We start from the raw sequence: 26,704 nt of genomic DNA, 5'->3' as shown, positions 1-26,704 counted from the left end.
TGCAGCCACTTTTCCTGCAATAATTGAACTAAGTTGCACATGTTAGATCATGTAGAAATGGAACTCTGGTTTACTTGACTGGACCAAGATGGTGGGAGACATAAAAGACATGCATTTCAGGATGTCATGTTTTGTTGCTATACACTTTACTTTTACTTAAAGGAAGAGTTCTTGGGAAATACAAAGTATGGAAGCAAATTGTAAAAACATCAAGTTGTGGTTCTTATGTGTGACAGTTTGTAGGAAACTTGAAGTCACTGCATCTGACTGAGAAATACTCTGTGCTCGGCACATTTTTAAACATTTCAAGCACACATAGGGCGGGACTGCTGATACACATCATACACCCACCTGTAAAACTGGTGTTTTCTGATTTTTGAACAGTTGATTTCATTGCGCAACCAAAACACAACTTCTCATCATTTAAACAGATCATACTTAAGCTAATTAACACCGTCTGGTCTATATTTTAAGGTTCCTCCCCATGTGCCTTTGGTTTCTCTTTATTCTCCAATGCTGTTGCTTTGATCACAGCAAAATAAGTAAAAGGCGACACTATGGGCAGAGCGCTTTGAGGCAGAGGGGGAAAAAGAAAAGGATTGTTTATCTGCCTTCAATCCCACTGGAAGAAAAATGATCCTGTTTTCCAGTGGAGCAACTGAGTCACGACATCTTCTGTTGGATTCTAAATATGTTGACACCGCAGCGTATATTAGGTATCGTATATTGGTAAAAACCTATATGGTTTGAGTCCAAATTTGAATTCTAAAATATATATTCACTATGTGCCAGTTGTGTGATTGCAGCCAAAAGTGCACTAAGGTCACACAAACATCAGCACATGGCGTTGGCTTTTTTTCCTCCACAGTGTTTCTTAAGGCATCGACTCTCCTGATTTAGTCTTATTCTAAAATGAGGCCCGGGCTGATTCAGTCCCTGAGTGGAATAAGGAGACGTATTGATTGTTGTTTCAAGGTTTTACGGGATACGGCAGAGTTATGGCGGTTGGGGCTGCAAAGAGGGATCCGGGCATCGTCAGCAATCTACGCCGCTGCTCCATAAACAAAATGAGCCGGGTGGCGTTTTCTGCAAACAAATACAGCTCTCTGACTCTCTCCACACACACATACAGCACAGAGAAATCACATCACCGTAAATGTGGTTTTATTAATAACAGTATCTCTTTTAATGAACATTGCAGATACATAATAGAAAATAAATCAGAAACAGGAGAGACGTCGTCTCAAGAGTCGTGAAAGTGCCTGGAATAATTCTGTGCTATATATTGTCATTGTTATTCATCATCATCATCATCTTCATCTTCACGTCGCCACAAATGTTCCAATTCCTCATGAAACAAAACTGTGTACCGGCCCACTGAGAAAAATGTTTGTGTTCACACAGCTTCCCAAAGCAGGAGCGCGGACGCCAAACTCCTGTCACAATCTCATCGATTCTACGCGTTAACCAGTCAGGATTAGTATTTCTGCTTTGAGAGGCCTTGTGAATAATGACCGTTGGTTTCATGAATATGGCTCGATTGTCTTCATCTTAATATCCCGCTATCGTCTCGATTATATTTACACAATGCCATGTCATAGAGCACAACCAACGCCTCCGCTCAGGAATGCTGCTCTTTGAATGCAATCCATACTTACTTTTCATAAGGAAGGATTGAACTGGATAAAAACAGGCCTGGCTCTAACAAACTATTGATTGATTGAAAGACCTCGAATAAAGAACTGCTCCTTCCAATGCAAATTTGTCAGCATCCAGCACTTGAAAACCAACACAGGCCTGTTCTGAAATATTTCATTTTTACAACTGAAGATTGCAAGAAGATGAATCGGGGGACAAACAACTATTTTTCATTTATTGTTTACAAGTTCATCACTTTGCATATTTTATGGCACTAAATGAAACATCTCTATGTGATGAGATGCTGCAGGTATTTTAGTATGAGGTTAGTGTCTTGAAAAACAAATAATATGGCACAGCTGCAGGAGTGAGTGCAGGTCTGAGTGGATACGTGGATATAGCTCTTGTTTCGTATGATTTGATGAAATCGTACCGATCGAGATGGAAGCTTCCCTCAGAGGAAAAGAAGAGGACCATTTTGTGATTGAGATTGTGACTTCACTGAAGCTTGCTTTGGTCTAACTTGCTCTTCTCATTTATGGTTACATAAACTCCAGGATTTAATTTGTATTTTTAAATACATTCTTGTCTCTCTTTAGCATTAATTACATCTTATTTGGATGGGTTTCTGTCTAAAAGGCTATTGGTTTTGAGGAGACTCCCCCACCCATGATGATTATCGGTCAGTAGGTTGGAAATACAATTGATTACGTCCTCTAAAATGTTACTTTTTAATATCAATAACTGAACATTAACAGCTTTATCTGGGCTTTCAGATGTTTTCAGACTCGTTTTGAAATGAAACTCTGCGTCCCGTCACCACACCAGTGCCAGAGTGAACTCAGAGTGTTCGGGACCAAGATGTGAAAGCCATACATTTACCGGAGAGCGCCACTCAACTGATAAATCGTTTCCGTTGACAAGGGGAATGGCAGACAAAATAACAGAGCTGTCATTTGAGAGGAAATGAATAACAGAGATACTTGTTTAGCCCTGGACAACCTTGTTTGGTCCTTCAGAGGAAGCCAGGTAGAGTAAATGCTTCAGGTGACACTGGACGTCATGGCTTCCCTCTCCTCCATCTGACATCCATACTGACATCGTCGATAGCGCAGCGCCGTCCTTGTTAAATCAACTGTGAATGGCTGCGATGCCTGTGAAATCAACCAACATAAAAAGCCTGCTGAGCTGCAATCCGTGGTTTGTTTGAAATGTCAAAACTCCTCTTTTTAATGACGAAAACAACCAACAAAGTGTTTTTTTTCTCTTGTAATATAAGACATTTAGTGAATGACCTATCGATTTCCGTGAGCTGTGCAGTTCCACATAACAAAACATTGTTATTTTTTATTATGTTTCCCCAATTCCTTCAATCTGAAACTTTATAGTTATAACATCTCTAAGCAAATATCCCTGTTACAAAAATAGACTTTTCTTTTTTTCATAAAATAATACACATAATTCATTTTAGGTGATATAATCATCTGTTAAGGTAAATAGCAAGGCTGTTTTTTTTTTTTCTTAAAGTAAATGTTATCGTGAGAGAAACAGAGACGTGAAGCCTAGCACCATATTCTTCATATCCTCCTTCACAGATATGACTTTTCCGCAAGCATTCGAATATGATCCATTTGTGAAACCCATCGTGTCCCTGCTCTCTGGACTCCATATTTTTGCATATTCTGGTTGAGTCCAGATTCTCAACCCTTTACAGCAGCCGGTGGAGATGAAACTCCTGAAATACAAACCAAATCGTTCTCATCTCCCGAAGGCTGCGACTTTGACCCCCTCCCCGAAAAAAACCCAAAGCTTTATAAACTACACCAGCCAACAAATCAAGAGAAAGATAACAACAGTTTATCCAAAACATCTCACAGGCCATTGCTTCACTTTTGTACAAACTAAAACAAGACAAATTAAAAACAAAAAAACAACTGATGATAAAACATAAGTAGTAACAAGTCCCAAACACTGATGCTACAAAGAATTAGAAAAACGTATGTACAGGACCCTGTATTCCTTGAACCTTCTGGGTAAATGATCATAGGTGTTGGGTTGTGTTACGTGAGTGTTTATACAGGCATACAAAAAAGTTCTCCTTGTTTCTTTTTTTTCTTGTTCATATTCAATAAAAGCTGTTATTGGACCAAAACAAAACAAAAATCTGCCACCTCCTCCACCCCCAAAGAGTCCAGTGTGTCTGACGCCCTGTCGTCCCTCCCCTCCGCTCCCCTGATGTTTCCTGGTGCAAATTCAACAGCAGCAAGTAGCTTAGTGTCTTTCACGTCCACCTGGCTCCGGTGCATTCAGGGTCCAAGTGCCAGTGGTGAGTCCTCCCTGTGACGGACATCATATAGATCCACAGTCCATCGCGCTCGGTGCCGTCTCTGTCACCAGATGACGCTGGATATACTGGTCTCTCTGGGCAGCAGTGGCAGCATGGCGTTGTTGCCGTGGGCCTCCTCCAGACTCTGCTGGCGCGGCGACTTGGACTGCGGCCGCTGTCCGTTGATGAGCGTCATGGGGATGTTGCAGTAGGTGTGCTGGCTGCCGAGCGTGGCGAGCGGCGGCAGCGGCGGGAGAGTTCCGCCGGGTGGCATGTTGTAGTCGTAGCTACGGTAATAGTGTTTCTGCCTCATCTGGGCGTGGCAAGAGTTGTGGAAGGTGGAGCGCAAGTCCGGGTGCGTCGTCGCCATGGCGGTGGAGGTGGCCGCCGCCATGGAGATGGCCGAGACGGTCTGGAGCTCGCCGAAGGGGCCCTGCTCGCTGACATCCAGCACCTGCTCGTGGGAGATGCTCAGGGGCTCCATGTGCTTGAAGGGCATCTCGTAGAGCAGCTGCTTCCAGAACTTGGAGTTGAGCTGGTTGCTGGATGGCCCGCGCCACTTGATGACCGTCAGCATCTTGATGGTGTGTTTGAGGGCCTCCACCTCCTGGTAGTTCATGATGCCGCGCAGCTCGGCGCACTCGATCAGGATGACCTTGATCTCGCCGGTCACCAGCATGTTGCGCAGCCTCGTCTCCAGCTCAAAGATGCTCCACCCCCTCCGCACCACGTAGCTGGGTGTCATGACGATGATGAGGCGCTTGCTCTGGTCCACGCAGCGCGCTACGTCCTCGATGTAGGCTGAGTACACACACAAAGACAGAAACATGGATAGATAACTTTGACTTATTTCTACTTGCTTGTTTGTTGTATGTATTTTAGATAACTTTAATCCTACATGAAAGTACACAGAGCTCACGAGTGATGAAAATATGAGACATGTCACACCGGCTATTTGAATAATTCTGTTGGCCTCATAGCGACTGCTTAATTAACAAACTCCCTTTCATCAAAGTTTCAAACAACCAAATCGAATTAACTTTCCACGAAACAAAATGTGATTCTTAAAGAACGATTAAGGTTATTTAAATTAAACATCTGACGAATCCTAAAATCTACAGTAACACCTGTTTATTCATGAGGATATTGATACATTCAATGAAGATAAATGAGATATGTCATTATGTATTTCAACTTAAATAAAGCCTCTGCAGCACTTAATAAAAATATGTATTCGTACAGAATTATAGACACAACAGAAAGGGGATCACTTGGTTTTACTATAAGATGACAATAAACATAAAACATTCAAAGCCAAGCAACATACCTCTGTGAAGATCAAATTAATTAGACTTTTCAGTAAATAAAGTATTGTGTCCACGTTCTTAATGAGTAGCTCTGCCGCTTGCGTCAAAATGAACTTGATTTAAGTGTTTCCCCAGGTCTGTCTGTGGTGTCAGGAGGAGGGAAGTGTGTGTGTGTACGTGTATGTGTGTGTGTGTGCAGCCAACGCCTGCTTTTAGCCTTTCTCGGCTGAGACAAAGACAGAGTGGCTCCTCAACAGCAGGTAGACGGGATTAACTGGGCTTCACTTCCCAATCAAAGCTTACGACCCTCTTGTGTGTGTTTGTTTTTCTTCCTCCCTCTTTGTCTTAGTCAAGAGACAACGAGATGCCGAGTGTGTGTTTGTGTGTGTGCATGAGTTTGAGAAAAATATCTTGCTGGTCTTTATGCAAAGAAATGCCACATCTCCTGTCCTGAGAATGAACTCCTCCTTTCATGTCACCCTCTGCCTGAGGCTTCACCATGAGAGAGACCTGATTAGAGTCAATCACTGTGCTCTTTGCTAATTGGTCCTTATGCGGTAAGTCTTCACAATGCGTCCCTGGAGCTAAAACGCCCCAGAAGGGTTCAAGCTTATTCCGTTTAGGTTCAAGGAAACAGGCAAAAACGAGTTTTTCTTTTATCTTATCGTGAATACAACAAATGGGAACGGATACTATATATTTAACTAATGAGGCGTAGTTTCATTTTATGTTTTGAATTGATTAAACTGTAAAGTAAATATGCCCTCTTGGGGCGTCTGGTAATACTTTATAGCATTATAGATTACATTCCTCCTTTCAGAGACCTCACAGGCTTTACAGTCAAAGTGGTGCATGTGTAATAATTGATTCCTGGCTACATAAAAATTAAATCAACGCTAAATTACACGGAGCAGAAAATCACTGTTGCCCTGCTCTCTGTAGTTTATCTCAATTATTTATTTAAAGGGAAAAGCCCATTGTGACAATCAGTACGATATGTTGTTACTGCCAGAAATTCCAACTTCCAGCAGGACGTTAGCAAAACAGAATTAACTACAGATATTACACAGTAGTACTTTGGTATTCGTCAACAAATCAATAAATACCTGATCTGTAAATACATAAAACGTTCGTTCTCTGTTGCTATAGTTGCTGGCACAATCTGTAGCTACAGTTTTGTTCAAACGAAGCAGCAGCCACAGCCTCAGAGGAAGATTAGACCCTTCTCAGCCACCGTACTGCAGACTAAAAGATCGGCAAAGTCTGATCGTTTTGTTTGTAGGTTGTGCTTCCACCTAAATTTCATTCCAGGTCACTGATGCCTGGTTAGTGGAACCATGTGTAGCTTTGAAGTTTAGACACATCAAAACATATATAATATATTTCTGAGACTGACTGTCTACATAGTTTTGATGCAGTTAACTCTACGCATCTAATTTACTAAACACAACCAAAAAAAACAGAAAAAACAGTTTGACTAATCTGTAATTTAGGTAAATGCAAGTTAAAAACATTTAATAATTCATGTTTTATGAAGGCTTTACAAGTTGTAACTAATGACTTTATACTTAATTAACAAATAATGAATCAAACCAGAAATAATGGCTATTACTGACCGGAACATTACAATATTAACCACTTATAAAGCCATTAGTAACACCGAATAAACGCTAACAAATTATGACTTATTATACAGAGTTACCAAAATGAATGACTGATTTGATGAGAAAATCTGAATCATTATGTGTTGACACGAAAGTTAAAAATCTGTGGAAAAAGTACCTCTAAGTAGTCTTGTGTCATCCTGGAAATGATCATTGGTGAAACCTAAACATAGATATTTACATTCAAAGTAGGATCAAAAGATTTGCAGAAAAGTATTTGAACAAAACAAAAAAAAACAGTTTTGTGAATGTGGGGACATGGTTCTGGCATAAACTGTGTTTCTCCACTGGTGTTGCACTGGCGATTGTAAAACGGTAATCGCGCTGACCAGTTTATTCCAGTTTAATATGGGACATGTAGCATAAAAAAGCCAAGGAAAAGCATTTTGTTATTGCTAGTTTAGCCAAATTGCACTTTTGTTGGCATCAACTCTATACACTACATATATATATATATATAAGAATTATATTAGAATGGTGAGATGTTTAAAATGTTACAAATAATCCAGCATACTGTAGAATAACAGGTTACTTATCAGCTGCTCAGGAGAAGGATTGTTGACACATGTTGAAACCTCAAATGGCCAAACTGTGTTTATCTATGGTCGTGGATTATGCCTTATTATATCAACTGCTGAGATGCTAATACATTCCCAATGGGAGCTAAATGTTTATACACAAACACAATAAGCCAGCGAGCTGGAATAGCGGCAGACACGCTTTAGGTTCCTCTCAATCCTTGTATTTTTATGCGATCTTTCCCATATTACAACGGTCCCCTCGCATCGAGCACATAATCACAGCAAGGGATTCAGTTTATAACCGTGGCACAATGCCACTGAAGAGGAACAGAATTAGTAATGGCGGTGTGTGCGGGAAGACAGGCAGATGCAAGTATTCAAATTGAAGCTAATAGCATAATGATATTATCTAACTCATCTGTGTGATGAGTTAATCAAAGATAAGCACAGGGCATGGTGAGACGCTCCATTAGAAAGATACTGTGGTAAAACATGCATTAATATCCATGCGTCGAGAGCGTTTTGATGGTACAGCTGACATCATTACACAGCAGCATGCGGAGGTACAGTTTGTATGGAGCTGGATCAGGACATGGACTGTAATAATAGAGTCGGCTCTTTCCGCCAATTATGCTTTCTATGTAATTCGGCCCATTATGCCTTCCACAGGCATTAAAGTGCATTGTGTAGACAATGCACTTTAAATACCTATGTACATAAAGAGCCAATCCAGACCTTTTCTCGTCATTATCTGTTTAGGCCTACAGTGGAGGTTTTCATAAATTCACTTTCACGAAGAAATCCTGACTGCAGGGACTCAACTCAACAGATTAGATACTGACAATGTTATGAATTCAAGTGCAATTCAAACTGAGTTCCTAAACTCCTGTGGTGGGGGAGTGTTTAGAAAACTCTGCAGTGAAAACTTCCCTCCAGAAAAAGTATTATCTGCATAAAAGGACTCTTCCAAGTGTTATTACAGGTACATTATACTACTGGCTTATCAAAACTGATACATTAAGTGCAGGCAGCGTTTCAATATTACTGGAAATAAAGTACCTCCAAGTATACTTAAGTAGAGTACCTGAGTAATTTTACAGTTACCTTCCGCTAATGGTAAACTCATAAGCAAATTCAAATGAAGTTATTTTCAGTCAAATAATATAATAAGTAAGTGTTTCATTACTATTATCCATGATATCCATTTCTCAGATTAATTAAATTAGCTATCTCATGAGCTAACTACTTTTGTCAGGTGATTAGAATACATTAGCCCCCAATGTTTTATTTCTTTGTGTCGGATTCATGAAACATGTCCTCAGAGGCTCTTCAACCCTGTTTCTTAATATACGGCCTCCCTGCACAGCATGTGCGGGGAGGAACCATTAAAACCGAGCCAAACTAAACTTCAGGGGTTCTTCAGAGGCGCTATATAACGATAGTCTGGATAGACACAGGCTCAACCGTTGTTTGGAAGTGCTGCTAGCAGTGGTTCACCTATCAGATTATTGTACACTGTACTCCTTCATTAACGCCACTTGTGTTCATATGAACTGGATGTTATTCAATTCTATTAGTTATATAAAATCTGGATTGCATCGTCAATGCTTAGGTCGGGTTGGTCAGGTTTTCGTTTGCACTGCTGCCACTTCGATTCAACCGTTTATTCATTACCTTTAATTTATGTATCTTAACTAGTTTTCCAGCAACTGCAGAGGTGCCGACACAATGAAAAAAGTACACACACACACACACACGCTGCTGTGGTTTTACCTGAGGTAGATTATTTGAAGTGGAAACGTTGTCAAGTCCATGTAGAATTTAAGAGGAGCTGGGAGATAGTGTGTGGGTACTTTTTTTTATGGATGTGCCTCCTAACGGGCTTAAGTTGGGAATCCCTAATTTTCAGACTGCAACACTTAAAGGAGGTGCAAACTGTTTATTCAGAACGGTTTTAGGATGTTTTTCTCATGCTCATGTAATGCTTACGTTGCTATATGCCATAACTGCACCTTTGTTAAAAGCTGGAATACGATGTTTATTATGGGAATATATTATCGCTCACAAGCAGGTTGCATTGAATTAACTACTTAAATGAAAGAAATGTAAAATGCTGACACTCAGTTTTGTTTCCTGTTCTATTCCTATTTATTTTCCCTCAAAAATTTAAACTGAAGAACCCCCAAGTTCCACCTTTTACATACTGATCCACTTCAGCTCAGCCAGTGGTTAGAGAAAGCTCGATCCGATTGAAACAATGACGGTCTTACAGATAAGCCGCAACACAAATGCATCAAAGAAAACCACAAACAAGGCATACCACCACGGCACTGACAACACGAGCAACACCAAGCGACAAAACATTCGACACAACTTTGACATCGCCGCGAGAGAGAGAGCTTACTTCCTGTGGGGATCAAGTCCCTGTCTGGAATGAAGAGTTTATACCCATAATGCTTCTCCAGCACGTCGGGGAGGATCTCCAGGGCAAAGCGCTCCTCCTCCCGGGTCTCCTGGCTCCACTGGTCCGGGTCCACTTTGGTGTAGGACAGGTAAGCGTCGTAGTCCTTGTTATCTGCAGGTAGAGGTGGGGAGACGGACACGGAGATGGGTGAAATGTCACAGCTCCTGCTATCCACCTGGCACACCAGCAGGATTTGTTAGCCTCAGCAAACCGAATAAAAGAAAGTCCGTTCCCTTGAACATCACTTCATGTATGGGCATCGGGAAGCTCCCAAAACCACTTTGCCCCAATTAAATGCGGAAATGTTTTATGATTTGGACATAATGTTTCCTGCTTTGGTCAGCAAAGATATGCCCTGCTATACCCCAGGTGCTCGCAATCTATTTTCATACTGGTGCACAGAGAGCTATTCATTCACTGGGAGACTTCATTGAGACAGGCCGCCTCCATTACACTGACCTCTGGGCACTTCTGCCCATCTGAGTGCTTTTCATTACAGCTCCGTCCCCACTGACAAATAATGTTACCTTGATAGCTACTGTGCCCACAGCAGGCAAAACAAATTAGACTCCAGCCTGAGCTAAATGCCCAACATTGCCTGCTAGGCCGACGCATGGCGTGGCTCCATCACCCACATGAAAGCCCTGATTGATGACGGAATTGAAAAGAGTGAGCGGAGAGACGGAAAGTGAGAAGTGAGGGAGGACTTAAATGTTTCTTCTCAAGCTGGAGCACTTCAGCACAATGAGTCAGGAGGGTGAAAATGGAAGACATGGAAGAGAGATATTCCAGATCCTCCGAGTACTACAGGAAGGAGACAACAGCCTCTTGCTCCTGAACGACCAAACCACCACTTCATCTATTAGAGTGGATCGGCCCTTGACCTAGAGGAATCGTTCTGACATTGGTTGCTGTAGAAAGCAGCTATGCATATGCTGTTATCCATGCTCAGCCACACAGTCTGTGGAAATATAAGGTGTTCAAATTGGACAGCATTTCTTTCAATTTAAAAGGTGTTTTTGAGTCCAGGACAAGGTGTCCATACTGACCCTACCCACTCTCCCAAGCATCGTGGGGAGGCAGACATTTGGGGAAATGCACCCGTTGTAGAATTAACACAATTGCACCTTTCTCGTTTGGGTTGAGCTCTAAAAAACTTGATAAATTCTTGCCATTGCCAGAATGGGAGCAAACGTAGCGCACTTTTATTAATCGTCCAAGTGAGATTTCTGCCTGCAGCACGATAGAGGTTTGTGTTGTGTTGTCATTGGAACAACTTTCTACCGCAGAAATAGTCCAGGTACATAAAACTGAGACCATCTGCAAGCAAAACAACAATATACTTTTTGTAAATTGGTATATTGGGGTCATATTCATCAGAAAGACACATTAAATATCAGATTTAATGTGTTTCTTTATTCACTAAAACTGTCATATCTTAGCCACAAAAGAAGGGGGGAATCAGAATTGGGACTCTGAGCTGCGATGTGAACGCAGCCTTTGAGGTAAACTCATTAGAGATGCGAGCGGCCGTTGGATCTTTGAGTCCCTGTCTTCATTAAGGCTCCCTTTGCTTTATAGTGGCCACCTGCAGTGCAAGTGCTGCGAGGGGACGTTTAACCTGTCAAGACACCGGAGAAGAAGAGAGCTGAGGATGAGAGAGTCAGGTCCAGGAGAGTAGAAGAGCAGCTGGGTTCAAGAGTAAGGATTTTGAGATCAATCCTCAGTACGGTATCCCCTTTTTATCTTTTAATACCCGCTCTATTTTACACTCCTGTCTGCCTTTGGGCCATGAGACCGTCAACAAGACTCACTCCCTTCCCAATGGGAAGTCTTGATATTTGGCACTCGTACATAACACTATGTAATTAATCAAACTCATTTTTATAGCATCAGGGACATGTAAAAATAATTAAAATGTAACCTCATAATCACTTAGTACATCTAACTCTGAGGCTCATATTCTACTTCTCGGTGACATAAATCTCCCTCTCTGGTTTTTCTCCGGTAGCCTTTAAATGAAAGCTGTGTAGGCGGATCAGGGGCTATTTCAGTGGAGCTGATTCACTCGTCTGTAGTGGGAAAGAGAGAGAAGGGAGAGGAAGAGGGTGACTCTCGAGGGCGGAATGACCCTGTTGTTGCACCTCGAGGAGTCACTCCTTACAGGAGACCGGTGCGGTGCATCTGAGGGCACGGCACACCTCTGGAACTGCATCCAGAACTCCTCCGTCCCACATGCCCACTGCAAAGGGACCGACGCTCACTGCACATGGAGGTGCGGGGTAATATATATATTCATGTGCATAGAGAGCCTACACTTAGACTGTGAACTCCTGAACTCGCGGTGGAGAGCGCCAAGAGAATTGGAGGCGTAATCTCTGGGTTATTTCTGGGCTCCATTACATTTAATGGAGAGTAAATTAGAACGTAGCACACCATACTTAACTTCTAAAGCTACGGAAGCACACGAGGCGGACTGCTAATGAGTAGCCGAGTACTTTTAAACATGCCGTTTTGTTTTCCATAACTAATAAACAGCTACCTGAGGTCATATTGGGCTGTGACTGATTACTGCCATTAACAATTCATTAATATGGCAATAGAAAATAGTAGTAGGAAGGTAACACTTTAGAATTCCTGATTTGTATTTTCTGAATGTTTTCCGAGACGTTCCCGAAAAATAACTATTTAATTTAGAAGTAATTAAAGGGAAAACGGAGACAGTGTCAAATCGGTATATTGTACGGGGACAGGAGAACAAAGTGGTGATATATTTATAATTATATAATAGATTATTCAGTTTTTTATGATTAGAGATGTTTTCTACATATATTTCTATATGCTCTTAGAGGGGTTATTGTGGAATATAAAGAAAAGCGTATTTGAACTCTAGATACCTGCTCTGTAAGTCTGTAGTCTTTTGATCACACAGGTGCAGCAGGTCACCAACAAATATTTTAGAGCTGATTTTCAAGGAGGCTCATATTCTTCCTACAATTAGGAGCAAAATGAAAAGTCAATTCAAGCAAACGTCCTCTGAAATTAGTATGACCAAAAGGCCATCGCCACTTGTCAGAGCCCAAGGTGACTCCTGTCTGTAGATTTATCTGTGATGATCAATGTTTTCCCCCTGGCAGAAGCTGTTTGTCTCCTTTGTTTCCCATTACATTTGACAATATCACTTGGGAAAACCAAGACCGCATTTGACCTTCCGTTTACAAACGAGCTACTTTGTGATGTTTACCTCTGCATCTTACATATGCAAATCAAACGGGATGCATTACAGTTCTTGTGTGCGAGATGTGAAAACTATTAATGCTCGGTATCTCCAAACTACACTGAACACAGACGGAGCCTCATAACTCCACGCCGTGCTGACAACACTGACATTCGTATTTATGGCAGAGTGTTGATGAGTTCCCACCTCCTCGACATGCTCGCTCGGCTGTTGTCATCATGAAGCCTATTATTGATTCTACTGACACCCACACAATGTGACAACTGAGCAGTCTTTAACTAAATAGCTGCGCTGACAAATAGCTGACAGTCCGTCCTATTGTTACGTAAAGCTTACAGTTTTACATCTGGCAGAAGAGGGAGGCAGGCGTTCAATTAGTTCCCCGAGTGGCCACAATGAAACACAAGCACTTTCTTGGCAGTGAGTGCCGATTTATGTTGGGGAGAAAAAAATAAAATTCTCTGTGCATCCCAGACATCCTTCAGGGCTTTATTTATGAAAACTATGCGTGTGTGCAACTACATCTTACATGCAGCCACTTCTCCCCGTCAGTGCAGTGGTTACCATCGAGATGGGATCTCTGTTAACCACCTCCTGCCAAAGTTTAGCAGCCGCTTTCTCTCCACTCCACTGGCAACCATTTTCAGTTTGGTGCATATTTAACGTTTTATCCTTCCCTATTCACCTCCATTGGAACTGGAGATGGAGATGACTTGGGAGGTGCAGGTGCGAGTGTGCGCGCGCTTGTGAATGTGCGTGCGCCATAGGTGGCGGTGAAGTGATCTAATCGACCGCGGCGTGGAGAAAAGTATCAAGAGTCTCCTGAGAGCTCCGGAGGCAGCGCGCTGTGGCTTATTGAACCTGATCCCCTTATACTGAGGAACAAATTGAAAATCTGTTTCTCTCTCCCAGCACTCACTCGGGTGGCACAATTAAAGGAGACAATTGCTGTTTGGCATTAAGTTCAAGTCCCGACATTTTTTGTCAACCCTTTTTCAACACAACTGCCTCTGGGCCATCCATTACGCCGATGCTCCGCTTTCCGGAGCCGAAAGCCCAACACAGCCGGAAGTAATGACTTTCATTGAAATGTCTGATGGAGCAGGCATCTCAGTTAAGCAGAGCCGGGGATGTACGAGGAGAGGAGCCGAAAGCTTTTTACCTTTTACCGCTCATAACTCTCTCGCTGTCTCTCTTTCCACTACGTACAGTCCCTCAGCCTCTCCGAACTAATCTCATTCCCCCTGAATTCATTGCAGCGCTGCTACTTGAGAGACTCATTACAGGGGAATCAAATTAAAACTTGCTCCTTGTCTCAGTTTGATGCATTCTCAAGACAAGACTCACCCACCAGGCCCAATCAGGGGGCTTTTTTTCTTTGACTATTGCTGATGGGGCCTCAGAGTTAATGTTTTTGTCTTGCACAGGGACTGTGTTTGGATTTGCTTTACAGAGAGTGTTCAGCAAAATACATCACCTCTTGTGCAGTTTGCATGCAGACACATGGGAAACAATCAACAGGAGACACATACATGTGCAGAATCACAACCCAACCCACATTTACCTTAATGTTTTCATCACAAGTATTGTCCAAGTTGGCCTCGACTTTCTACTGTTGTAAGCTAAAGAAAACCTACATTTCCTTCATCAGCAACTCAAGATAATGTGCCCAACGTTAATCAATTTAGCAGAGATACACAGAAAGAGCAGACTAAATTGTCACAATATAGGGAAAATAAAAGAATATCCTATGTGAAAGCTTTCCAGAGTTGTAAAACTGTGTCAAAGTATTTCAAAAACTGCTCACAAAATGATTGATGTATTAGTCAAATAGGACTTCTTTCGTCCTGGGTGTAATGTGCAGAGCCAAGGCATTTGTAAACAGGGAAGTCTGTGTACAGTAGGGTTCTCTTTATTCACTCCCAACACTGTACTGCAGTGTGTCTTTAGCAAACGACTGGTATTGACAGCGTTGTGGACAGTTACTGAGCTGACAGTGGTCTTAAAATGTGTTGGTCTTTTAAAGCTGCTGTCCTTGAAAAAAACTGTACTATGATGGATTTCCTCCAGTATGATTTAAGCCACTGTTTGAAAACTTCATTACCCAGAAGTAATGCATTGTGATGTCAGGAAACAGCACCCAGCATGAGCATTTTTACAAGGCTGGCTTGTGATTCGTTTTTACATGGATGTAAGAACGACAAGAGAAGGAGCCACATCAAAGACTGGTGAGTCGTTCGCTGCTGTTTAGGAGACAGTTTACCGAATATTTTGCATAAAACGTTTGATTTTGCTCAGCGGGTTGAGAAGACTCCCTGAAATCGGCGACATAATTTTTGAGTTAAGAACAATGGGAGGCTCTTCTCTGCGTCATTTGGACTGATAAACCAGGTGCACATTTACATCAAAATAGTGCCAGGTGGAGCTTTAAGGTGTGAAAAATAGCCCAGGTGTTCTCTGAGTAAAAATAAACATGTGTGCAGAGCAGTGTGATAGTGCTCGGGTTAGAGATTTGATTCCTACTGATGAAAGAAAGGATGCTTTCACAGCAGAGGAAGGAGCTTTAGAAATCATCCACTGAACAGAAAACACTGTGGTATCACAGATTTTGGGGGATTATTATACAACGCTGTAAAGTAAATTGTATCTTGCACCATATCTCATCTTACCTCCGTTTATATCCTCACTGCCAAAGTGGCTTCTGTAGAAGAGCATGAGCTCAATCCTGTAGCACTTGTAGAGCGTCACCAGACAGATGAGCAGCACCAGGATGGCTCCCAGACCTCCGGCCAGCTCCACAGTGTACATCAGCTCTGCTAATAAGGTGACAACACAGTGAGAGGGAGAGAGAGAATTTATTGATAATAATAAATAAATAAATATCCCATTTTTCATCTCTTTCACAGGGGATCCTGTTCAAGATGGCAGAGTACAAGTTTCACCATGTAAAAACACAGATAACAGACTTAAAACAAACCAGAATATCATTCTGTATCTTCAGTGCTAAAATGATCCTTAATGCTATTTTTAAAATCTTGCATCCTTTTGAAATAATCTAGTTTAAAATGTGTTTGTAGTTCAAACAATGTTGAGGGTCCAAAAAACAGCGCGGGTTCTCGGAGTGATAAACATATAATTTGTACGCAAGATTGGAGGTTGCAGCTACTATCAGTCATATTTCTGAAAAAAACCCATAAAAAAAAACTATTGCACAACATCTGCTTCTCATTTCTTGAGTGACCCAGTATTTGAAGGTTTGCAATCATTTCCCTTATTTCTCTTGAACGAGTCATACTTTTATACCGGCATGGACTGAGACATCTCCAGCTATCCATTATCCAAGTAAATGTCAGATTTCTACTCTTTATGATTCATTTCAAATTTTGATCAAACATTAAGAAAAGCAAGCATAGAAAATTTGATTTAAAATCAGTTCATTTATAGGCTGAAGTTATAGGCGTTTGGTTGAACAGTTTGAAAGGCGAACATTTTTACTGTCACATTTATCATTTTCATGTTTTTTTCTGATCTTACTGCAGACATTTGGTGCTGTGAGACTATATATTTACTCTACAAAATGTCAGAAAGTTGCACAGTTCCTCCACACTACCTTCCCCTCCATCTTATTTATCTGCTTTTATGTACGTCAAAGTTGGCGTGCAAAAATGAATCTCACCCCAGAACATCAATACATGTGAAATAATGCATGAGGCAGATATGATAGATGAGAATAGTTGCACTAGCTATTGTTAAAAGCGTCTTTGATTCTACCTGCACATTCGTTTGAAATAGGCATCTCCTGCAGCTGTGTTCTTTCCATGTTGATTATATTCTCATTGTGGCTGGATTGCATCCACATGATACATGACTCTAACTGGAATGAAAGTACAACCACTTCTAAACCTGTAACTTAACGCTGCTTGATTGGATAATAAAAAAAAATCACAACTAAGCAACCAGGGCGACAATAGCATATGACAGCTCGGAATGCCACGCTTATGAAGATTGGTTACGCGTGTGTGTGGCTGCAGAGAGGAAACGCGCCTGGCTGTTTAGCCGAGCCGCCAGTTCGTCGACAGATTGAGGCGGCCCGCTCTCCCCGCCATCCGTCATCACTGCAGGCTGACGTGAACTCGTGAAAAGCATCAGTGGAAGCTAAATTCAAGGAACTGCAGGACTTCACTGTTGATATTTCACTTTTACACTCACATTATTCTAAATTGTGTTACTTGTAGTATTTCCAGAAGGACAGGACAAAGCATCCAGTACAAGACTAGTGGTGTTATTCAGGAGGATGAAAGGTGATTTTTTACACTACAAGACAATGGACTCCATTAAGTTCCATGGTCCAGTAGCTTGCCTTGAAAACCAAGTCGTTGGCTTTGTCTCATGGTCTCTTTTTCAAGGCTTTTTGTTTCTTTTTCTTTTTTTTACAGTGTTTTCTGTCGGATGTCACTCCATCTTTTGCAGTTCAACATTTCCTCTTGGCTACGCCTCACAAAATCTGGGTGGTCAGCCTTCATTGGCTGACTAATGGACAACAGTAAAAGGCTTGACTCGCCGCAATGCCGCACACACACACACACAGACATACGCAAACATGGACGGAGAGGAGTCGCGTGCATCACCATCCATCACCGACACACATTTAACCTCGTTGGGGTGCGCGATGCCCATTCCACTGCAGCGGCCATCAGGCTGACAGCTCCCATGATGAAGGATGATGTTCTGGAGAGCTAACGAGCGTGGCCCGCGCTGCTTCATCACGCCTGTCTCGGCGACGACCTTCAGCCAAACTTACAGACGTACGTACGCAAACAAAAGAGCAAACAAACTCGGGGCAGATTGAGCACAGGTTTCCCCGTCAAAAACTCTAGTCTCAGTTTCTCTCCCCTCAGCCTGGGAATCATCTTGAATGAGAGGGGAGTTGCGGCTAACGAGCACCGCGAGAGGATGGACCCAAGCAACTCCACCTCTCCCTCTTTTCCTCTCCACCTCTGCTCTGCCCTCTCGCCTCAGTAAACACTGCTCCTCTCCTCAGATATCCGGACAGTGTAACGAGCCAGCTGCTCCTCAAACTGCAGAGATTACAGTGGAAGAGGCCAATTCTTCTCAGCCAGGCATCCATATTGTAGCAGCTCTGCAGCGGGACGGATTAAGACAAATTAGCTCCTGACTAGAAGGCTGGATTTGATGGAGCCACATGGCATCCGGCGATTCATCAGCCCCCTTTTTTCTCCCTCTATTGCTGCGTCTCTCTCTCTCTGTTGTCTAGGGAGGGAGATGAAAAGAGAGACAAGGAAAAGGCGGAGTGGGGGTTGAATGGTAAAATAAAACAGAGGAGCGCGGCTGTGAGAACAGTGAAAGCTGAGTCTGCTGCTTCTCATGTTCACAAATCAAGAATCTAGATGTTAGTTATTATATACAGCATAGGCAGCCGTCTGCCAGATGATGCTGTCGCTGCTGCTGCCGTGAGATAAAAAATGTATCTGAGGATGTAGAGCCGCAAAAAAAAAAAGTTGGCCAGGAGGACGTCTAAACTTCTTCACTATGAGAAGTTGTACAAGAAGTGGAAAAGTGAAGACGTATTCTGCTTGATGCTGCGCTGAGACGACCAAATTTATTTGGAGTGTCGTGCTGGCTTCACCGCTTCAAGAGACAAGCGAGGAAAACTCTGAAAGGCAGCGTAAACACTGACTGGCCCTCGCACCGCGCCACACCATGGCTGCAGCAAATAAAAACATGGGAATCGGTCAATTTCTTGTGGACCCGCAATCCTGCGAGGACCAGGCTAATCTTCTCCGAGTTTAGTCTGAGATTTGACTGTGCAGCATAAACCCCTTTAATATAGCAAATGGAGGGGAACTGGGCTGCCATCAAAGCTGGATCCAAAGCTGCGAGCTTAAAAGAGAGGAAAAATATCTTACTATGTAAATGTATTCAACACTGACAACTTTAAGGCTGCAGAGACCCCCCCCCCAGCCTCGCGAAAAAAAAATAAAATAAATCTCACTTATATAACCACGCTGGGAAGTGTGCATCTCTGTTTGAAATCATCACGGAATCAACTTTCAAACAGTCACCCTTAGTGAGGCAAAATCAGAGGAAAAAATGTTTGCTTGAATAAAAAGGCAAGGGGGAGGGGGAACGGCAACAGTAGTCAGTGATGAAAGATGAGAAAATGTCTGAGTGAGAGTTCGGCGATCAAAGCAGGATTTGTGCGTGTGTGATGGAGGAGGTCATTGCCAGACAGCCAAACAGATTGTCTGGCATCATAACACCGAAGGCTGCCTCTCTCTGTCTCTTCGAACTAATGCTTCCTCAGGCTGAGGTGAATGTTTAGGCTTTCTGCACTATCTAGAATACTGTCCCAATTTTTTTCCTCCCTGAGGCGAGAAACAACTGGTCAATTCCCAGAGTCCCGCTAGTAGTTGTTCTTTGTACTCAGTAAATTGCTGCGAAGACATTCACTCTCTTGTCAGAGCAAAGGCCTGTGGTATTAAATGGTGTTCTTCACCCCCAGAGCTGCAAAATGCCATTATTAAATCTCAAGGCTTCTACATCCCTCTGCTAGAGTCATGGTGAAATACTGTATATCCTTTAAATAACTGTTTTTTTTCCCCATCTTACAAATGAATCCGTGTGCTTGTGTTCGCCCCACCTTTCTTGTTGAGCTGGATGTTGGCCTGCCGCCGCCCGTTGCCGTTCTCCACGTAGCAGGAGTAGTTGCCCAGGTCGTTCTCCTCCAGAGAGTCGATGGTCAGAGAGATGGACACCTCCTGCTCCCCTAGGTGCTCCCGGATTGTCCTGCAAAGGAGACAGAGAGCACAGAAAAAGGGATGCTGGGTGCGGTTGACGCATATGAATATATGTGTGGTTTTTGCAACATCATCACCAGAGGCACCTTTTTATTACCTAAAGGTGACTGAAATAATTGAATGTTTCTGAAATTATTCTCATGAAAAATAAATATGAAAATGTCAGTTTGTTAATGTTCGCTCAAGATATGGTGATTTTACCTGAGAGAGTGAGTGTCAGCCCTTCATTTACCCTTTAATAATTCTAACAAAAAATATGCAGAAAGTTGCCTGGTGTATGAAAGTAGATATTGAAAACTTTCGGAGCAAACATAATCTGTTTTTGCTGTTTGACAGACGGATGAGACACCGCTGGACTGTTATGGCATTAATGACAGGAGGATTTAGTGTTTGAGCCAAAGACAAGTGCTGCGCATGAAGAATCTCATGGTGGACAGCGTCCATCAATTAATCACGAAGGGACGAATGATGTACGGCTGTCTGCTCAAAGCTATTACAAGTTTGCGACTTTGCAACTGCGATGGTTGGTAAAACGAAACCAACATACTGTACCAGCAGTTTGGTCAAATTTGAACGCCAACATGACTTCAATCATCTGCCCAAACGGAGTCCGGCCGCCTCATTACTGACTGTGAGGTGTACATCAAAGTAGCTTCTGTAGCAGTCTTCGTTTAAGAAGTGGGATTGGGATGAGAAAAAAAACAAACTGAAAATTTGACTCAGAACATCAGAGAACATGCAGAGCTGGAGTTATATTTTTAATTCCGTATTCCCAATGTTTGTAGGTATGCTCTGTGACTACAGATTCCAAATAACAACGTCAAATCGAATATTCTGAATCTGGACCAAAATAATACAAACTATGGAAAACAATAACTCTAGAGTGCAGGCAGCCAAAAGTCATAGAAAGTATGACTCTTTCATAAAATATGGATTTTTCAGACAAAAAAAAAGTTTGCCCTAAGAAATTTGAGTTGTGTCTCCAGTATGTATCCTAAAATCCATAAATCATGACCTTGGAATTATAAGCTTCCATCTGTGTGGAATTTTGAGACACTGTCACAGAGCTGACATTTTCGGAGTAAAACTACTGTGCACTCTATACCTGCACACCCATCGTACCCATAAATATGCAGATAGCTACATCAGACAGAACCGTAGTTTAATACCAAGCTCTATAATCTGCTGACATTCCAGGCAGCATTTACTTTTTAGTTCATCAATAAAACAGACGGTAGGAGGTGACAAGAAGCTAGAATCACATGAGTTATGACAGATTTCCCCCATGAAAAATACTCACTGAGGCTCCTGATGTCTACTGGTTGTGACATGTTGCTACGGGGACAATAGTGTGACTGTCACGATGCACTACAGCGCCGACCTATCACAAAACATTTTGCCAAGAGGGTTAGTGAGAAGAAAAGAAAAAAAAGCCCGTTTGATGTTTTTGTTGCGTAGAATTCAGCCATTTTCCAGCAATCTGTACACTTCTACAACAACAACACATGCAAAAGACTGCAAGCCTCGACTATACGATCGCAGTGACTGCAGTGACTGGAATGCCACTGACACTTAGATGCCTGTTTTTCTTCACTGGACACTTAGCAGGGTAAAACGATGGATTTTTAGCAGCGTCCTCTTTATTTTCAGTGTCTGCCTTGATTTAAATAAGCAGGATGACTGCATCAGGGGGCAGCTAACTGGATTCAAAGAAAAACGCTGACAATGCTAACAAGGCATCAGGAGGAGATGGCACCTCAAGATGTAAAGATCTCCCTTTCATACTTTTTTTTTTTACACAAACTAAGCACTTTTCCACGAAACTCCTTTCTATGAAAGCCTACCTGCCGTGTATGGTGAGTTACCTGAATGACCAAAGACCAGAACAACAGGAACACAATGATGGTAAAGAGCTGAATCTCTCCTGCTGAGTTGCTGTGCAAAAGTAGGAATGATATATGAGCAGATAGTCTTTTTAAGGTTACAGCAATTGCAGCTATTCCAAAGCTCTGTTAAATGATGCATGGGGCTAATAGTGTGAAAAGTCGTCTGCCGTGGGGCATCTGAATATGAAAACCGGTGTAATTCTTGCTGATCAATGAAAGGACTAAACAAAGCAGATTGTAAAGTGCGGGGGAGATAGAGACAAACTACAATACAAACACTGCTGCCATGACAATAGCTCACATTAGCTTTATAAAGCACTGCTAATATTTGGTATCCCACATAGATAGAAATATCACACTCACAATGAAATTTCTTTTATTGACCATTTACAATCACGAACCATTAGAGGTAATTATGTTGTAGCTACATGGACTAGCTGCTTCATCAAAACTAATTATGAAGTAGCACTTCTTTAGCTTCTGCAGGAAAGCACGGATGTTACTACCAGTGTTACGGCTCGTGTGAGTACGTATTTGAGAGGGAAATCAATCCAGCCTTTTCTCTTAAATCCTGCAAGCTTGTCAAACACTCATCCTTCTCCATTGTGCGGCCAGTCAGGCAGAGACACGGGGCTCCACAAGGTTGGGATATAGATCCATGCTGATGGCTTTTTAAAGAGGTGGCACCCATGTGTGACTCAACAGAGACTGGGCTAAAACACTGTGGGTGTTGGCAAAGGAAAAAAATACAAATCTATATTTGTTTACAAAAAGACTCCATCGTACCTGTTAGGGAAAGTTTCGAGTGTACAAGTGAGGATTTGTGTGTGTGTGAGAGGAAGCTGAAGAAAGAGTGTGGAAGCAGGTGTGTATAGGAGACGATGAAAGCGGTAAACTTGTGCTGTGGAGCTGGATGGAGATGAAAATGCACTAGAAAGCCAGACCAGGGGTTCACCTAAAAACATGCATTTCAAATATACTATTCTTCTTTGAACGTGCTACAGCAGCATCCTATCATCCTCTCTATTTTATAGAGAACAAGCTCTCCGAGCAGCCTCAATGTGACACCTGAACTTTTGAACTGCGCCATGTTGTCATGCTTTGCTTTATTTCTAAACGCCTCACTGGCTGTTACCATCCCGCTGTCTGCACCTCCCCTGAATACACCCCAAAGGTAGATATGAATTAGATCACAACAGATGCTCCTGTAAAGAGGCTTGAAACATAACATTGTATACAGTGACAGATTGCCCAATAGGCATCAGCTTGGAGTTAGCAAGCTTGTGCCACGCTGTTGCATTATTAAGTTGGACAAGTGTTCCAGTTTTGTCCGGCCAAACAGTAAACATCAGACTGTAAAATGATAGTAGTAGGTGTGCAGGGCTAATAGGCAGTGGAAGCATTGCTGGACTCTGTATGTACTCTGATTTTCCATGAAGATATCTCAATATCTGTCTGAGCATCAATTAAGAGTTACATTTTACACTTAAACTGCTGCTCAAAAGGGTGCCGCATGCCCATGCACCGGGGACTGAAACGTCTTCTGGTTTTAAACTGCAGCAGCTGTCTCTGTATTCCACGCTGTGACTTCACCTCTGAGACCCACGGAGTCTTGTTCTGCAGCCACAAAATTTTATATCAACCCGGAATCTCAGCGGTGAAACATTGTGCCAAAAGTTCCATTTCATGTATTACAGGCAGCCCTTCGGGGAATACTCCTTTGTGATTAATTTCCATTTCAAAGCCGAAAGCTCACAGAATGATGTCAGGGGGCGGGTTTGAAGTGGTGCACATTCAAATTGGGAACAAAAAAATTAAATAAATAAAAACACACAGGGAGACGGTATCACACAACAAAAATAGGCACTTGAACAACTTGAATGTGCACGCACCGTGGGCGCCCACTGTGTGCACACTTCTGCCCCCGCACACACAAAAACACACACACACACACACACACACACACACACACACACACACACACACACACACACACACACACACACTCTTTTAAAGCAGCTCAGGGTCACAGTTTCCATCTCTTGGCTTGTTACCTCATTTGAAAGCAGGGTTTCTAACCGCTTCTTCATCTTTATTGTACCACCTACCCAATGCCGCCCCCACAACCCCCACCCCCCCTAAGTATTGTAGGCTCTAATTGGCCTGGTGTCCTTCACAACAGAGAGCGGTGCTGAGAGCTGGATGGAATGTGCTAGAAGGCTAATAGAGACATCTCCAAATGCCAGGTCACTGACTGGGCCACTAACTCTCCTCCCAGCCTTGTCACGCTGCTTACAGTTAACCTTTTCATTTGTCGACAACAGGGGTTTGCTAGTCATACGTCGGGTCTGTCAAAGGAGTACAGTGGGGCAGGACATGAAAGGGTGTGTGAATGTGCGTATTTCAGTACAGACACACCAGCAAAAATGTCTATCTGAACAAATAATTAGCTTAACAGGGAATTAATTATTCCTTAAAGGTGCAATGTGTAAGATAAGGGCAGAATCTTTCTTTAGAACATAAAAAATGAACTAACTACTGTATATCAAAAGATGGCTAACCTAAGCTACAGGCTGAAGACACACGTGAGGATAAAAAGAGAGTATGGTAGTCGTATGGTGTACTGTAACAGATAACAGTTTCTTATGATTTTGTTTCCTTATTATTCAATTTCACAGTATTTTCTGAAAGCCCTGGTGACGACAGCGGTGCAAAACACACAGAATTCCACCGATTATCTGCTGCTTACATTTTTGCAACAACATCTGGGAGACGGTGGCCACGCCGCTGCACAAATACATTTAGTTACTTTATTTTAATTTGGATGCAATGCCTATCCCACCTGGTTGTCTGTCAAGATACAGTATTCTGTATTCTGTATCTTGAGTCACTATAAGTCTCTCGGCTCTCGGCTGTGCTCTCCATTCAGACAATATTCATCCTGTCAGTGTTTACGAAGTGAAATATAAAGGATAACAAATATTTGTTGTCATCTTTTCCTGACATCGTCTCACACATGTGTATTAGCAGACTGAGGAGTCCTGTATTGATGATGAGGATTGCTCATCTCCTTGAAGGAGGGGCTATCTGAAGATGAGCTCTCTACTCTACTGCCTGAAGACCAGCTCAAAATCTTCCTGTAAGACCTGAATGTAGTGTGAGCCTTAACAAAAGCTTCGCCACTATCAGAAAACATCAACATGTCATTTGGCCAAATGCTGCATTGGCAGTAATAGTGAGTCTTGTCGCCGCGCACTGCTGTTTCACCACAAATGAAAAATCCCAGTATTGTTTCCTGACATAAAGCTATATGCAGTGCTAACTAGTTACATGTAACAGCATAAAATGATCAAACTACAAAATATATATGATTGCAATCCGAAACACTGAGAAAAAATATGTTATTAAACTACAGTTAGGAATCAAAACGTTGGTGACAAAGGGGCTGCTTCCGAATATATTATTTTCCGGTAAAAAACTTCTGCAGAATATACTTATTCTGTTGCTTTTGCATCTTTTCAATGTGCAGGAAAAGAAGGCATTCTTTTGGCATTTTTCCAGACTGTGCAGGTCAGCAAAACCGTTGGGACAAATTAGAGTTTAACATCAAGGATAGGATGGCTGACAAGGAGCTATCTCTACGTCCAGATTCATTTGGCAGTATTCATGTTGTTGTTTTTGTTCTGTTGTTTGAATTTGACCCATTGTGGGTGGCTATGTTGTCAGACTAAAGCGTCTTTCAATTTTGGAAATTAAACAATAGTTTCCATCTGAATCAGAAAAGGGCTCTAACATTACTGTACTGCACATCATACCCTAAAGCAAGGAGCGCTCCTCTTAAGAAAAAATAACAGTCAATTAGAGGGCATGTTGGATGCTCAACCATCCTCAGGCAGTATGTGTGCCTGGCCGCCAGGTTTTTACCTGACTTTGGATTAAACAGACCTCCGTTTCCAGACATGAGTGCGAGCCAAAAGATGGAGGTCACCCGAATGGAACAGGAGGCCAACACAGACATTTAATTGGAGTTTCCATCTGCTGTGCTGCTCCGCTCTTAATGCCTCCACTTATATTTCAGTGCTAAGTTATCGCTGATCACTGATACCTGAGCTGTGCATATATACTGTGCATGATAAAGAATGCATAGCTATCTGCATTATTGAACAGCCCCGTTAAGCATTCATGAATAGAATTTCAACGATAGCTTGGTGGTGAAATGTTCCTTTTATTGTTCCGTGTGTTGATGTGTGGTCCCACAGCTGTGGTAACTGGGTTTGAATAGGTGTTTACTAGTTCAGCTCGTGGGTCCCTTGCTGCTTTTGATGAGATTAAATGTACCTCATGAATTTGTGATATGTTGCTCGACCTCTGCTGTAATATTAACAGGGATAGAAAATATGCTCGTTCAGTGGAAATAATGAACTAAGAGAATTTCTCATATTTTTGTGTCCATCTTTTTTGTTCATTCCACCAAATTGAGATACTGAGTGAACCATAGCTTTGTGTCTAACATCGTAATTGCCATTAACAACAAGGATTTGCACTCATAATCAGGTCTGGTGTTGAATGTCTTACTTGATGTCACTCTCCTGAACCCGCTCCTCGTCCAGATCCTCGATGAACTTCTCCCCCTTCATCCAGTAGATAAGTGGACTGACGTCTCCGCTGTATCCAAAGAACGCTCTGCACGTCAGGTTGAGAGGACTTCCTGTTGGAGACAAGAGACGGGATGTGAGCTGACGCCTCCATGAACCTGCATGTCTGAGTGTATGAATAACATTGTTAGTACTGTGGCAACTTTTTGATGCCCTATTTAATCAAGAGCCAGACTTATTATAAAAT

The 26,704-nt window shown here is 42.3% G+C and overlaps 1 protein-coding gene across 2 annotated transcripts in view; it reads right to left on the bottom strand.

Annotated features, from left to right (window-relative positions):
• Nucleotides 1-4,028: 4,028 nt before the first annotated feature.
• The window catches only part of LOC142952987 (interleukin-1 receptor accessory protein-like 1), a 192,569-nt gene continuing 169,893 nt past the window's right edge, over nucleotides 4,029-26,704 (bottom strand). The window contains exons 6-11 of one of the 2 annotated variants that reach the window (XM_076095039.1): nucleotides 26,438-26,570; nucleotides 19,820-19,965; nucleotides 15,828-15,974; nucleotides 9,861-10,031; nucleotides 7,054-7,098; nucleotides 4,029-4,765 (exon numbers count right to left, since the gene is read on the bottom strand). In XM_076095039.1, the coding sequence (XP_075951154.1) occupies nucleotides 4,029-4,765; nucleotides 7,054-7,098; nucleotides 9,861-10,031; nucleotides 15,828-15,974; nucleotides 19,820-19,965; nucleotides 26,438-26,570 (1,379 nt within the window). The remainder of the gene's footprint in view (nucleotides 4,766-7,053; nucleotides 7,099-9,860; nucleotides 10,032-15,827; nucleotides 15,975-19,819; nucleotides 19,966-26,437; nucleotides 26,571-26,704) is intronic. The other variant, XM_076095040.1, reaches the window with a different exon arrangement.

This window comes from Anarhichas minor, unplaced genomic scaffold (assembly GCF_050575085.1).
Source record: "Anarhichas minor isolate MPS153535 unplaced genomic scaffold, ASM5057508v1 ptg000018l, whole genome shotgun sequence".
NCBI lineage: Eukaryota > Metazoa > Chordata > Actinopteri > Perciformes > Anarhichadidae > Anarhichas > Anarhichas minor.
This window is presented reverse-complemented; position numbering and strand designations above follow the sequence as displayed.